The sequence below is a fragment of the Pseudonaja textilis genome, chromosome Z (genome assembly GCF_049901715.1).
Source record: "Pseudonaja textilis isolate UNSWEBS1 chromosome Z, rPseTex1.2, whole genome shotgun sequence".
NCBI lineage: Eukaryota > Metazoa > Chordata > Lepidosauria > Squamata > Elapidae > Pseudonaja > Pseudonaja textilis.
The window spans coordinates 89,886,991-89,903,518 of NC_142008.1; the positions used below are offsets into that span (position 1 = coordinate 89,886,991).

Here is a 16,528-nt window from a genome sequence, read left to right on the forward strand (position 1 = left end):
AAAAAGAAATCACATTGTGGCCTCATTTACCCAATACACTGACACGACAGTTGAGTTTACATCTTATATTGAAGAAAACTCCTATTTAGCCTGGTGCACCATGTTATGCAAACTCATCCATTGAAACCAATTTCCTCTTTGTTCATACAATAAAATGTATTTATGGGTAAATCTAGTGAATCAGCATGCTAGAGTGAAACAAAAAGAATAACAACACTCAACATTTTATTTAGGAATCAAATGCACCCCTCTAATCGTGACAATTCTCACTAGATAAGAATTTAAAGATTTTTATATAAGACCTTAAACTAGGATGGACCTACTTTTTGTTGCCAGAGGCCTCATGGCAGTGTGTGTGCCATTTTTTTTGGTCATATAGAGCAGCAGTCGCCAACCGGTGGGCCGTGAGAAAACGTTGATGGTCTGCAGAGAAATCTCACCCCCAGAGCACCCCCCCCCAAAGCAATTAATCCAGGCTGCACAGAAACACAAGGCTGCACTGCCCACATGGCCAACAGGAATGCTCCCCTCCCACTCACTCCTTACCTGGCAAACTTGCCTGCTAAAATTGCTATGTTTCCTTTTTCCAACCATCATCTGTTCTGCTGTGCTGGGAGATTTAGATTAGCTAGGAAGCAGGAAATGATAGGATTTCTTGCTTTCTAGCTAGTCTTTAGATCTTCGGCTCTGCTTCCCTTAGGACTGAAGGTTTGCTTGCAAGCAAATTTGGTGCAGACTCACGGCAAGCAAATTTGAGAGACTGAGCTAGCTGATGGCAGATAGATAGATGATTCTATGAGCAACTCAATCTGCCTGCTTTGCCTGATTTTGGGTAAAAATTGCTTTAATAAAAAAATTCAATATTTACGTACATGGTGTGTTGTGAGTTAATTTTGTGAGTTAGCTTGCTAGCAAATTTTATGAGTTTGCTTGCAATCAAAATTTATGTGACAGATTGAGCTAGCCAATGGCAGATAGATAGATTTCTGAATGAATCTGTGATTCTGTGAGCAACTCAATTTGCCTGCCTGCTTTGCCTGATTTTGGGTAAAAGTTGCTTTTTATAAAAAAAATCAATATTTATATAAATATTTATAATATTTACATACAAGCCATGTCCAGCCAGTCACACAACCACCAAGCCACATCCACAAATTATGTCACGCCCACAGAACCGGTAGTGGTCCTTGGCATCTAAAATTAGGAATTTGGTGGTCCCTGAGGTCCAAAAGTTTGGTGACCCCCTGATATAGAGTACAGGGAACACGGTTTTATCATCACTGAATTGAGATGGATGACTTTCCCTGATTTTTAAAAATAATGCTATTCCCTTATGGGGTAAGGAAACAGAAAAGTATTAAGAAAAATTAAGCAAAAGTAATTAACTACTGGAAATAGGGCATTCTCATTAAATTTTATTATTTCAAAATGATTCACTATATTCTCTAAAACCCATCAAAGTATTGTATTGCTGATACATCAATTCCAGCAACGTGTTTTGTTCTTTAAACTTATCATCTGTCTTTTTTTGACAATGTCATTCCAAGATTTCAGATAACAGCAGAAAATCATACTCTTCAGTGTTCTTCCTAAATTCCAATAGCATGGTCAAAAGATAGGAGATCTCAAAAACAGTGACCTGAGTTTTATAATACAATCTAAGGGTACCCAGTGAGGATGCAAGGAAAGGAAAACCCAACAGAAAGACATATCAACAGTGAAGTAATGTGTACTGTTGTTTTGCTAAAAAAGGGTGAATTTTATTCAAGAAATAAAAAGCTCAGCTTTTCCCCCCTCTACAAATATATAAGCAACAGGCACATAAATTAACAACACAGAAGGGACAAGACTATCAACTGCTAATGATGCTACATATGGTACCTGGCATCAAAACAAACCTTGACTAGCTATTCTGAGCTCTCCTTCAATATAGCAGATATTGAACTAGAGATCAGGAGTCTAATTCATTTTCATTCATGCTACTCAGTGTGAAGATTTCAGAGTTCAAGCTGTTTGTGACAGCATGAAGGGAAGAGCTGGGGAAAACCTGAGTGTTCAAAATCAGTGTTTCTATTCAAAGCTGTCAAAGTCCAGCATGGGATTGCAACTTCAGACAACTATATTTCTCATGCACAGGAAAAGGTTAAAAAAAAGCATGCAGGCCAATAAAACCTTTGAAAACAGATGGAAACATCTGCTGCCTACCAGCAACTTTTACTCTATGAAGACCTACCAATAATAATAATAATAATAATAGTAATGAAGCAGTGGGCATGGCAATTGCTAGGCTGTTTTGTCCCCCTTGTTCTTTTATCCTTTTGCAACGGGCCAACAATCCCAAAGCTCCGAGATCATGCTATGCAATTGGCTTAAACTCTAAGATATTCTGGAGCATCTCCTCTTCAAATAAGCCAAAAGTTATAGCATCCAATCTGGACAATACCTAAGAGGGTTTAAAGCCAAGAGGCTTAGCTGTCCATCAGGAAAAAGAGAGAGGCAGGAGACCAGAAGCTAGCTAAAGGCACCTGGAATTTGCCTGATGAATGAGAAATCCTCTAAGGAAAGCAAGAGATTTATTGGTTATGTGGTCTTCTTAATCTTGATTAAAATTATTCACAGCTGGATCCACTTTTATATCCAACCCTATTCACAAATTGGGTGTCCCCCATCCCTCCCCCCAAATCTATCAAAATGTGTCCTTTCTCTTGCCATCCGCATTTCTTTGGTCCACTGGAGGCTGCCATCCAAAACTCTGTTTATAGGCTTCAGAGACTATTTAACTGCCGTTCCTGGTTCATTTTCTGGAAGAAGGTCTTGCCAAATTCATATGTGCTAATCATGATAGCGCAGGCTGGAGCCACTTTGATAACACGAGGCAGAAAACCTATATGAGTTTTGGAAGGAAAGTGCAGGAAAGGGAGAAAGAGGACAAGTAAATACATCTTGCCTAATGCAAAACTATCCTGTCTTTTTGCTGATACAGTGAACTGAAGGGTATAGTTCAGGGGTGTCAAACTTGGGCCTGTGGGGTGTTTAGATCTGGCCCATGGGACTGCCCTGGAAACAGCGAAGGGCTGGCCTGGGGTACCTCTACCAGTGAAAATGGAGGGAAAGCTCCGGAGGGACGCACAAAGCCTTCACAGGCTGTTTTTTTGACTGTGACAGCCTCCTGCAGCCCTCTGCCAGAAAAAATGGAGCTCTGTTTTTGCTGGTAGAAGGCCTCTACACAAGCCCCCTGAGCTCTGTTTTCGCTGGCAGAAGGCTAGCAAAACAAACTAAAAGCAAAACTAAACAAAATGAGAAATGTTTTCCCTTTTGCACTTGGGCATCCAAGATGGGACAGGAAAGAGGAAAGACAAAGAAAAAAGAAAGATGGGAAGGAAAGGAGAAGGAAGAAGGAAGGGAGGGAGGATTATAATGAGATGGAGGGAGGTTCTGAAGGAATCCCTGCCTTAGCACTGGGCCACCAGCAGCCCTGCTGCCCTTTCACCATCCCCTTGTCTCTTCCTCTGACCTCTTCCCCATACTATCGCTGAGGATGCTTTGGTTACAAAGCCAGGTCTCCTTCACAGAAAGGGAGTGGACCTTCCTCTAACCCACACACTTTGCCCTCCCACACACACCATGAGCAAACTAGTCAAGGAGAGAAAGAACAGCAGCAGCAGTCTCAAGGAGCAAGTAAGCGTAACTGGGCATCCCCTCGGGGAAGCGAGCTGGGAGGGGTCTCGGGCTGTGGGGTCCCAGTGCCCTGAGAGCTGGTCTGGTCACTTGCCCTTCACTGCCTAGGACTCTGGACAGCCTGCGCCACTGTCCAGAGATCCTCCATGTGGCCTGAGAGGGATAGTGAGGCTCCTTTGGAGGACAAGGGTTTGATGCTCTCCCTGGTTTTACCTTTCTCCACTGGAGACAAGGGATCCCCCAAACCCCACCCGGGCCACCACAGGTGCCCCGACATGAGTGACATCGAGCTGGTCATGCCCACCCAATCCCCAAGGTCAAACACAATCCTGATGTGACCCTCAATGAAATAGTGTTTGACACCCCTGGTCTAGTTGATTGCCGCTTCCCTCCTCATTCTTTCTGATCTACGTGAGGAAAGGGAATTCTATAGCGCCAATTGTCTAGTCTGGCAATGACAGATGCAGAAACGCAAATGAATATGTATCTTCTTTTAAGTTTAGTTGTCAGACTGCACTGACATTATGCAAACCACATTAACACTGGCAAAAGCAGAGACATAATATTGTTTTAATGATTAAGAGTACAAGATTATAGGCAGCCATAATTTTCACCACAGGCCCATCTTCCCCAAAGGTTAAAGTAGAGATTTTAGCATAAAATTAGATAATATCACCTGTAAAGAGTCCTCGTGTGCCAGATTCTGCCCAAATCTTCTGCATAAGTAGCCAAGTTGACGAAGATTTGGGAGTGGTAACTGAGCAAGAAGAAAATAACAAGTAGTAAACAAATCAACTGCTATACAGATTGTTATATTACATTTTCATATTTGCAGCCTGTATTCATATGTGAGTTTCATATGTTAGATTACTTATAATCATGTACACTTGAGTGTGTGAGTGGGGGCACTATAAGAGAATTCACCACCCTCCCGAAAATCTATCTTCTCTATCGATGTTCCCCTTATAGAGTGTATCGTAATTTGGTAGCATTAACCATGCAACCATCCATTCTTAAATTACAAAACAGAGTTTCTCTATAGGGCATGCACTGGAAGGACAGATCTCTTTCTTTTCAATTCACCACAGAACTTCTTCTTTAGCATAGACATAATGTGTTAATGAGATTATTTTAATTACAATTAAGCCAAAGAAGCCTTTTTTCTCACCAGGGCAGACCAGTTTGTTGCTAAAATGTTCCTCCAACTAGATGCTGTGAAACACCGTGCAAATACTTTAGAGAAATATGATTGGAGTCTGGAAGAGGCAAAACTTCAAGCAAACTCTGTCAATTATGAAAGTGTGTACCTACTGGACCAGAAGTAAGTAATAATCCTTCTGGAAATTATTCACTTGGCCAAGATGATAATTCTGAAAAATCAAACTTGAATATCATGGAATTTGATTGGTTCTTACCTGCAGCTTTGTGTGAATAAGAACCAAAGATAAACTCTTTTGATCAAAAGTTAAAGTGATCTTTCTTGCCAATGAGCTAGGACTGCCCCTTCAGTTCACCATTCTGTGTCTTTTTTATGACTTTTAAATTTAATCCTTTTCTCTTCCATCAATTGTAAATTCCTTCCACCACTATTAACTCAAGTATAGGAATATATGTTCAAAGGAGCTACCTTCTGTTTGATAGTTACCTATTACCCTTGGCAGTTGTTCACTTCTTACCTTGGAGTGTCTCCATGTTTCCTAGCTCAATCTGTCGCTGAGTCTTTACAACATCAAAGGGCAAAGTCAAAGTAGCAGCCACCTGGAGAATAGGTAGGATGTTCTGTTAGTCACTATCTGTACAACATTTAGATGGGATGAAAGCAAATTTTCTATAATGAATCCTTCATTTCAGGTTATTAACTTGAATACTACTTCTTATTGCTGAAAACAGTGTACTCTATTAACTTTAAATAACTGTGAAAACTGAGGGCAGAGTATAGCCATTCCGGTAAGAAAGAAAAAAGAAGATACGACAAATGTTTACTGCCAGGATTTAAGTTACATATTTCTTTCTAAAATGGGTAAAACTTATGATGTGAAGGACTATATTAAGCAGACTATGATAGACTTAGAAACTTTCTTCTCCTGGTGTGCCCAGCTGAAGAACTAGCCTTATGTGCTTTTAACAGAAAGAGGTATTGAGATGTGTTGACTTCCATCACTCAGTGAACAGTATAATTTTAAAGTAAGATCATTAGCTTCTGTGGTCCATGGATCACTGAGTTTAAGTGCAGAAATTTCAGGCTCTTAACACAGGGCTGTCAAACTTGCGGCCCGTAGGCCAGATGTGTCATGTGCTGGTTTAGCAAAGCTGGAAAAAAAAGTTGCAATACATCACATGACGCTGCCATGATGATGCGAGTTTGACACCCCTGCGCTAATCCGGCTATTTAGCAGTAAAAATGAAGATGCTATTGCTAAGATCCATTAAAATTAACTAAAACAGATTTCCATGTATAAAAGTGTGAGTATATTCATTAACTGGGAGAGACATAGTTAACAAAGTCAGCAGGTGATTAAGCATGGCAACAGACCAGCCAATGGAAGCTGAGACTAGATGTAGTTTGGCTCTGTGTGCTTTGCTGAGAATAGAAATTAAACTGATATCTGCTCTGAGCTGCTGCTTGTGTTTTTGCTTATGTTACGCTGAAAGAATCTACAAATGGTATTGTAAACTTTACTCATATTAATATGTTTATAAAGAAGTTAATGATCCTGCTGAATCAGTCTCTGTGTTTTCTGGACATCAATTTATGCAAACTCTAACAAAAGGGCCCTTCATTTGTAGCTATTGGCCTGGCCCACTAGCTTGACTAACATGGCCAGTGGCTTTGACTGTAGAATACAACTTCCAGGAACCATGTTTATTTATTGTGATAACTGAACTAGTGGGAATTACAGCACTGCTGCATCTAAAGCCTACATCTTCTCCTCCATTGCGTATTATAAAGTTCATGTAACTTCAGCATATTCTGGATCATAGGTCTTCACATTTATACAAAGATCTATAAAGCTCTGGAACTCACCATGCCAGAAACAGCTCCAGCTGCAAAACTGATCATGAAAGTGGCTTCATCAAGGCAGAACTGCCTACACAGCAGATCTTTTATTAGTTCATAATTACACCAATATAGAGCTATTGGGAAGCAAGAGAAAGGGAAACATGAGGAAAACAGAAAGAGGTTGTAGATATCAGTTCACCGTATTTTTCTCTGCATAAAAAATAAGGTGTAGTCATTTGTACAGTTTGCAACTCTCTCAATACAGTAACATTATGGATAGCTTTGCTCAGATTAGAGTAGACAAAGTAGACAATTAGATTAGACTAGTAGAAGACTTCTGGTAAAGGCAGAAATGACTTCCACCTAGACAAACTCTTTATCTACCACTCTGGAAGATTAATTTTGAAGTAAAAATGCGTTCCTGAGGGCTGTATAGCAATGGCATCAGTGTATAGGCTTATATATCACCCCATGGTGCTTTATAGCACTCTCTGGTCAGTTTAAAATTTTGAAGCATTATTTGCATATTTCCCACAACAATGTGACTCCACATTTTACTGACCTCGGAAGGATGGAAGGGTAAGTCAATCTTGAGGTCTGTGAGGATCAAACTCTTTGTTGTGGGCAGAGTCTCCTTTCAATATTGCACTTTAACCACTGTGCCACCAGGGCTTTATTATATATATAATGATATAATCCCATTCCTTTGTGTTTTTTTAAAGTATACAAATTTCTTTTTTAAAATGTTCAAGGTGGCAACTGCATAGCTTCCTTATCTAACAACTAAGAAACTGATCTTTAGCTTTACAATAATGCCCATCTCTACTGATACCATCTCTGTTTGTAATGCATTCTAATCTCCTTACATCCTTGTTGCTAGTGACCCAAATCCTCTTCTTCAATTCATACCTGAGAAAGGAACATCCCGTAACACTGTTGGACCCCAGCCCCTCCAAAGAGACATCCATCCATCTTGTGCCACTGCAGACTGGATGCAGACACGAAGTTCCTGGTAGCTCAGCTGACGAGACTGCATTTTTGTTCGTATGAGTTCCAAGGGGCTGATCATAGTTACTGCACCCACTATGGAGGAAAACCCAATCCAGCATGAGAAACCAACTTTTCTTTATCAACACTACTTCCTTCTACTTCAGGCCAGGGGCCCGCTCAAATACCAAAGTGGAAGATTGGTTTCTTTTATAAAAATCACTGGAACAGAAACCAAAACAGGCTTTAGGTGGCTGAACATTATAATACCAAGGAAATCAATAGAAGTTTTAATGAAGTAGCTATCTCGCTCTCAACATTAAATCTTTCCCCTGCTCAGCAGTCTCCTTAGATCAGGTAAGAGAGTCACTGAAACCAGAACTGTTTTCTAAATGCCAGTCTGAAAATTGACTGTGAAGTAGATAACAACGATTTACCTGGGAAAAGTAATTGCACAGTGTGTTGGTTATGGTCACAAAAGGCAATTGACGCTTTGGGGTGGTTAATAAAAACACCCAATTTTACTTAATCCTATAACCATCTTTAAACATAGAAGATGGTATAGAAGAAACGTAGTATCGTTCCCATAGTGTGTGTGTGTGTGTGTGTGTGTGTGTGTGTGTGTGTGTGTATGCAGGTCTTGGCGTGTTCAGGTCTTTTCCCCTGTAAGATTGAGAGTATCTTGGCAACGTTTCGACGAGGTTCTTCAGGCTGGTGCTTTCGGCTTCGTGCTTGTGCGAGCAAAGCATGATTGGAGCTGCTGTCTCCATATATATACTGGTGGGGAGGTTGGCTGTGTTGTCATTTCTTGATTGGTTGATGGAGTTGATGTTTGCAGATTGGCTGGCTTTTTTGTAAGAACATGTGTGGCTGAGGTATTGGCTGTGTGTCTATCAGCCTCCTGTGTTGTAACGACCTGGGTAATGGGCTGTGTTATGACCTTCTGAGTTCTATTGTTTTGACATTCTAGGTCTTGTGCTGTAATCTCCTGGTTGTTGGCTGTGTTGTGACATTTTGAGGTTTTGTGGTGTAACCTCCTGAGTTCCGTGATGTGATATCCTCAGCGGGTGGCTGTGAGGTGACGTTCCGGGTTTTGGTTTGGCTCATAGTTTGAGGCCTGGCTATGTGTTCATAGCATTTTTTTTGTCTTGATTGGCTGGCAACATTGTGTTTCCTGTATTGGAGGCTTTTAGTGCGGCTTGGCTTCAGGTAAACGGATGACTATCATTTATTAGAAAGTTAGGTTTCATCTGGGTGCCTGGTTGGGATGCTATGGAAAAGAAAACCTAAACAATTTCCTAACACACCTCAATAGCACACACCCAAAAATCAAATTCACCATGGAAACAGAAACAAACAAACAACTACCATTGCTAGATGTACTAATCTACAAAAAAACAGATGGCACACTAGGACACACCATATACCAGAAGAAAACACACACCAACCGTTACCTCAATGCCCAATCCCATCACCATGCAGCACAGATAAACTCTGTGGCCAAAACACTAATTGCCAGAACAAAACGCCTGGCAGACAAGACGCACGTAAAGACTGAACTATGCACCCTGACTAAAGTACTGACAGCCACAAAAGCAAAATCACAGGCCTGATCCACAAAAACACACTGAGACATAATGGAGACCTAAAAGATGAACAGACCTATGGAACAGCTGTCCTGCCCTACATAAGAGGTACTACAGACAAAATCAGCAAGATACTACACAGGCATCACATCAAGACTGCCTTCAAAACAGACAGAAAAATAGCAGCCATCCTTAGAAACTCCAAAGATAAAAATTGACCTGGAAACCAAGGCACATATGAAGTCCCCTGCGCATCATGCCCTGCCACATACATCGGACAGACCAATAGAAGAATAAACACCCGCCTGGATGAACACAAAAATGCAATAAAAAAGCTGGAACATACTTCCTCACTAGTCCAACACATGAAAGCCACAGGTCATAGCATCAACTTCAATGGCATCAAAACCCTAGCCACTATAGAAAACCCCAGCCACAGAATTATCAGAGAAGCCATAGACTGAAAAAAGACCTGAAAGCATGAATAGAAGAGATGATTCCACCAGACTGTCAATTATTTGGAAGCCTGCACTCACAAACAAAAAAATCTCCACACCACAAGCCAGGCAAACACCTGGGCACAAACAGATCCCCCGATACCTCCAGCTCTAACACACCCCAATCAGGCACCCAGATGAAACCTAGCTTCCTAACAAATGATAGCCGTCCATTTACTCGGAGCCAAGCTGCACTAAAAGCCTCCAATACAGGAACACAATGTTGCCAGCCAATCAAGACAAAAAAAGCCACAAAACAGACAGAAGATACTAGAAACACCAATCAAGCAGGACACAGCAAACTCCAAGACCAATAAACACAGACCAAGACTCCCAACCAATCAGGATGAAGAAAAAACCATTCTGGCCCAGCAGTAGGCTAGCCCCAAATTTAAAACTGAAACAACTGTAAAAGTCTGACTCACGGATGAACACAATACAGAAGCCTGATGATGGCAGATGAGATTCTGCCAAAACGTCACTACAACTTGAAAAGCACAACTATAATGATGTGGGAAAATACCCGAACAAAGCTGAATACCATACATGTAAGTACCCACAAAAACTTAAGAAAACAAATATCAGACCTCTACGGGGAGGAAATAAACAGCCAGACCAAAACCTATGAGAAGCTGGAAGTTAAAAGAACAGGAATACTATGTGACCTCAAATTCCTATGCAGTTGCAGAGACAACAATGCAACAGCAACCTGCTTCAAATTAACATTTCATCAGAGCACAGCAGCTACTAAACGTGTCCTGAAAAGAACTGAAATGGCTCTATTCAGGAACGAGCTCCACAGAATGAGATTCCAATTGGATCAGTTAAACAAAGACTTGCTAGCACTACACCTGGAATTGAGCAACAAAATCCACCCTCTACTTTGGGACAAGATAAAACAACTTACAACTTGGAGAGCTGAAACTGAAACCACTTACAAAAATGACAAACTCTTGAAGAAACTAAAGAAATTAGAACATGACAAGAAAGCCCCCAACAACTCACAACAACACCTGAGACAATTAGTATATAAAGTTTCCAACAGAGAACTCACCAAAACAGAAACAGATGTCCTAACCAAAGGATTCAATTATGCTATAGCACCCCAAAAAATCCCCACAGAATCCATCATATGTGCAGTAGAATCCAGCCTAACTAAATTAAAAACAGATGAAGCTGATAGAATAAGACACCAAGTTACTAACATCCTATGCACAAGCAAACCACCCAAAAGCAACTTGCACAAAGAACTAAAAGCCCTGCAAGCCCACCAAAAAGATAGCAGCATAATCATACTTCCAGCAGACAAAGGGAATGCCACAGTAATAATGGACAGAAAAGATTACAAAACAAAATTGACAGACCTACTCCAGAGAGACATAATGGAGACCTAGAAGATGAACAGACCTATGGAACAGCTGTCCTGCCCTACATAAGAGGTACTACAGACAAAATCCGTAAGATACTACACAGGGATCACATAAAGACTGCCTTCAAAACAGCCAGAAAAATAGCAGCCATCCTTAGAAACCCCAAAGATAAAATTAACCTGGAAAACCAAGGCATATATGAAGTCCCCTGTGCATCATGCCTGGCCACATACAGTAGTAGGCTAGCCCCAAATTTAAAACTGAAACAACTGTAAAAGTCTGACTCACGGACGAACACAATACAGAAACCTGATGATGGCAGGTGAGATTCTGCCGAAATGTTGCTACAACTTTAAAAGCACAACTACAATGACGTGGGAAAATACCCGAACAAAGCTGAATGCCATACATGTAAGTACCCGCGAAAACTTAAGAAAACACACACACACATATATATATATATGCAGGTCTTGGTGTGTTCGGGTCTTTTCCCATATAAGATTGAGAGTATCTTGGCGACGTTTCAATGAGATCCCACTCACCATCTTCAGGCTGGTGCTTTTGGCTTTGTGCTAGTGTGAGCAAAGCGTGATTGGAGCTGCCTGCCTATCTGTATCCGTGAAAATACACACACACACACACATATCCAAGACAGAGAACAAGAGAACGGCAAAGCCCTCCTCCCATATATAAAAGGCACCACAGACAAAATCAGCAAGATCCTCCAAAAACACAACATTAAAACAGCTTTCTGCACAAACAGCAAAATATCCACCATCCTAAGAAACCCCAAAGACAAAATCAAATTAGAAAACCAAGGAGTATACGAAATCCCTTGCACTGCCTGCCCCACCGCATACATTGGACAAACTAACAGAAGAATAAGTGCACGCATTGAAGAACATAAGAACTCAATCAAAAAAGAAGAAACGACCTCTTCCCTGGTCCAACACCTCAAAGCCACAGGACATGAGATTGACTTTAAAAATACCAGAACTATCGCCAAAACCAAACACTTCAACAGCAGAATAATCAGAGAAGCCATAGAGATAGAAAAACGCCCACACAGCATGAATAAACGAGATGACACCTCCCGCTTACCAGCCATTTGGAAACCCACTGTCATGAACAGACGAGTACCTAACATGAAGAATGACACCAGACCCACACCCATGAGGGCCACACAAGATGCCACCACCACACTTCCACGTAGAAAGCAGACTCACACCCACACAGAAGATGAGACACGACCACGGACAAGAAGCCGCACTGCAGCTGCATCACTACCCACTTCAAACCCCTCCGAGCCATACATGAAGCAAACTGACACCCACCATGAAGATGCAGCACGACCACAAACTTGAAGCCAAACAGCAGGATCACAGCTCACCAGCTCAAATCCCCAAGCAACTAAGACTAACCTGAGCACAACCAAGCCCCCACCTGAACAGAACACGCCTCCAGCCAATCAGAACACGGCCAACCCCCCAACCAATCAGAACACAGCCAAACCCCCTACCAATGAGAACAACCCCCACCCAATCAGAACACAGCCAAGCCCCTACCCAATCAAGTCATACCCCCACTAGCAGTTAAAAGGAAGAAGCAGCTGCAAGCTCACATCACTCTGAGAAACACAGAGCTGAAGACACAAGCCTGAAGTTGATGAATGAGATTTCATCGAAACGTTGCCTAGATACTTCCAATCTTACGCGGGAGAAAACCCGAATAACCAAAGATCCACATATACATATACATACATATATATAATGAAACATAGTATATAAACATGATGTAGAAGAAATATACAACTTCGTATTACCATCTTTAAACACTTAGACATAAATATGATTTTAAGGAGAATTCACTCGCATTTCAGATGAAAATTTCAAAAATGGCAAATATACATTATTCATACACACATGCAGATGTAGACAATACCCACTCTATGGTCTACAACCAGTTTATCAGAAATTAATACCCAGGAAAAGCTTCCTTCGTTTGTATGATGACCTGGGGCATGGCACGAAGGCAATACCAGAGAACTGGTATAAGTCCCTTTATTGATACCAACTTTGCCCCCAATGTCCCGTTTACTCTCTGGCCTGGAGAAAAGCTCTTCCACAAACCTGTGTCAGAGTATATTCATGAACTGGAATAGAGCATGGTAACAAGGTCAGCCAATGAATAGGCACAGCAACTAAGTCAGCCAATGAGGACTGTTTTGGAAACTGAAACTAGAAGTAGCCTAGGCTGGAAACTGAAACTAAAAGTAGCCTAGGCCTGGGTCTATATTAAGCTTTGCAACTCTGCAGCTATGTTGAACTCTGAGTCTGTCTATTGAAGATGAAACTAACTTGCTTGTTTGCTGAAGACTGGAACTCTGAACTTGCAACATGTTTCTGTTTGAGTTTGCTCCGTGTTGGAGAAATATACAACTGGTTTGTAAAATCTACTTATGTACAACTGGTTTGTAAAATCTACTTATGTTTATAAAGATGTTAAATGAAGCATCAGCCATCTGTGTTTATTTTTCTGGTGCTGAATTATCGCTGCAAAACTCTCAATAGGTTATGGGCCCAGAAGGCCAGAGAAAAGACTGAATTGTAATTAAAGCTGAGAAACTGCCTGTTTTAAAAGTAAGAAACAAGGCAAGAGGCTTTGCAGGATGGCTGAAAAAATTAAAGAAAGCTCTCTACCCCATTTGGGTCAGAAGAACTATATTATTTGGGCTGCAAAGATGGAATGTTTCCTGAAGACTAAAGAGCTTTGGAATATTATTGAAAATCCACCTCATGCACCATTGAATGCTGCAGATCAGAAGCTGCAGAATAGAGCATTTGCTTATATCATCTTAAGTTTAGAAGATGATCAGTTTGTCATTGTAGCTGATTTAAAGACTGCAAAGGAAGTCTGGGAAAAATTGAGGATTATTCATGTGAGTGTATATGCATGAACATCGTACAATTATCAAAAAGTGGAATTAGAACAACATGAGATGAGAATACCTGAGTCTCAGAAAGTGGTCTTAGTTTTGAACAGCCTAGATGAAACTTGGGACATTGTGTCTGCAGTGTCTGAATGCAAACCAGAGCAGGAATTGAGTCTGGAAACTCTGAAAGCAAGCCTGACAGCTGAAGAGCAGAAACGCCATTATAGAAAAAGCTTCCAGGAGAAATCCCTGAGGAGGGATCAATGGCTTATTGACAGTGAGGCTAGCCAAACGATTATTAATAATGCTAAATTGTTTTGCAGGATGGATGCAGATGCAGGAGACACAGTAGCCTTGGCAAATGGCAAGAAGGCTAAAGTCATTTGAAGAGGCAGTGTGCAAATTCCGTATTTGGAAACAAGGTTTCATAATATTTTATGTGTGCCAGAAATGGAATATAATTTGCTGAGTGTCTCTAGTTTAGACAAACAAGGATTTGAGACCACATTTGTAAATGGGCAATGTCTTATAAAGAAAAATGGAATTTTATGTGCAAAGGGCATAAAGTATGATAACCTTATATGTTACAGGGATAAAAAGTTCAATGTGCACAAACATTTGGCAATGTTGCAAAATATGATTCATGTGTTCATCTTTTGCACAGAAAATCTGGTCATGCCAACTTTGAAGTTGTTCAAAAGATGGATCAGTATGCAGGATTGCATGTTAAGGGATGTAAGGCATATTTGGATTGTGCAGTATGAAAAACATCAAAGTCCAAGGCATTCCCAGTAAGCAAGAGTAGCACAAGGCAGAGCTCTAGAGCTGGTACATGCAGATTTGGTGGGCCCAATGCAAACCAGTTTGGGAGGAGCTAAGTATGCGCTTGTCATTGTAGATGACTATAGCAGGTTTGGATTCTGCTATTTACTAAAGAGTAAAACAGAGGTGCTACAGAAATTTAAGCAATGGGTAAGCTTTATAGAAAGAAGGTATAAACAACATATATGTCACCTGCAAACTGACAAGAGGTTCAGAATTCATGTCAACAAGTTTTCAACAGTGGTTGGCACAATTAGGATTAAAACACAGGTGCACAAATCCTTACACAGCAGCTGATAATGGTGTTGCTGAGAGACAGAATGGAATCTTGCAAAACACGAAGGACTCATTGCTAGAGGATTCTGGTCTAAGCAGGTCATATTGGGGTGAAGCCATATTGACTGCTAACTATTTAGTTAATAGGTTGTGGAGCTCCTCCATTAATGATACTCCATATGCAGTGCCATATGAGAGAAAACCATCTCTAGCACACTTAAGGGTGTTTGGAAGCGATGCATAGGTGCATATTCCAAAAGCAATTAGAAGAAAGGGGCAACCAAAGGCTAAAAAGCTCAGGTTTGTGGGCTATGAGCCAGGCTCAAGTTATCACTTTAGCGATGGGAACAAAAGAATAGTATTTTCAAGGTCTGCAAGCTTTGCAGAGCAAAATTGGAACAGAATTGATGCCAATTTGTGGAATGATTCATTTAGTGATGGTGATTCACTTAGTGATGGTAACTCACTTAGTGATGGTGTCAGCATTCAGTGGGAAGAAGTTGAACAAGATATGAAGCAAGAGAGGGTTGACACACAAGAGCAGTCAGTGCCATGCAGGTGAGAGTGATGGGAACAAGGGGATTCCACCTGACAGGTATTCTACTAGTTAAGTTAAAGTGTGCAATGTATGGTATGAGCCAAGGAACTACAAAGAAGTATTCGCATTACCTAAAATTGAACAAGTGGAAAGAAGCCGTAGACAAAGGATGAATCACAGGTAAACAAATTTGCAAATAAGTTGAAGAAATTTGAATTAAAGAATGTAGGAGAAATAAAAAATTATCTCGGTGTAGAGATACATAAAACTAAGAAAGATGGTTATAATCTCAGTCAACAAAGGAAAATTGAACAGTTGTTGGAGAGATCTTGAAAGATTGTAATACTGCTCCAACGCCTATGAGTACAGATTTTCACAACAGTTTGGATGAGGATGAAAGTGAATCCTGTGCATCAGAAGACAATTTGGCTGACAGCTTCCCCAAGCCATTGGGTGGAGTACACCATGAGAAAAATATAAAGTTACTTGGATTTATGTCTATTCCAGTTATGAAGGGAGGAGTGTCAGAATATATTCATGAACTGGAACAGAGCATAGTAACAAGGTCAGCTAATGAATAGGCATAGCAACTAAGTCAGCCAATAAGGACTGTTTTGGAAACTGAAACTAGAAGTAGTCTAGGCTGGAAACTGAAACTAAAAGTAGCCTAGGCATGGCTCTATATTAAGCTCTGCAACTCTGCAGCTATGTTGAGCTCTGCGTCTGTCTATTGAAGATGAAACTAACTTGCTTGTTTGCTGAAGATTGGAACTCTGAACTTGCAACATGTTTCTGTTTGAGTTTGCTCCATGTTGGAGAAATCTACAACTGGTTTGTAAAA

General features: G+C 40.8%; 1 protein-coding gene across 2 annotated transcripts in view; it reads right to left on the reverse strand.

Annotated features, from left to right (window-relative positions):
* Positions 1 to 1,738: 1,738 nt before the first annotated feature.
* Positions 1,739 to 16,528, reverse strand: part of SLC25A39 (solute carrier family 25 member 39) — a 55,212-nt gene continuing 40,422 nt past the window's right edge. For both annotated transcript variants that reach the window (XM_026717508.2, XM_026717513.2), the window contains 5 exons: positions 7,589 to 7,762; positions 6,704 to 6,813; positions 5,355 to 5,436; positions 4,355 to 4,435; positions 1,739 to 2,884 (listed from right to left, as the gene is read on the reverse strand). In XM_026717508.2, coding sequence (XP_026573293.1) covers positions 2,766 to 2,884; positions 4,355 to 4,435; positions 5,355 to 5,436; positions 6,704 to 6,813; positions 7,589 to 7,762 — 566 coding nt within the window. In that variant the 3' untranslated portion in view covers positions 1,739 to 2,765. The remainder of the gene's footprint in view (positions 2,885 to 4,354; positions 4,436 to 5,354; positions 5,437 to 6,703; positions 6,814 to 7,588; positions 7,763 to 16,528) is intronic.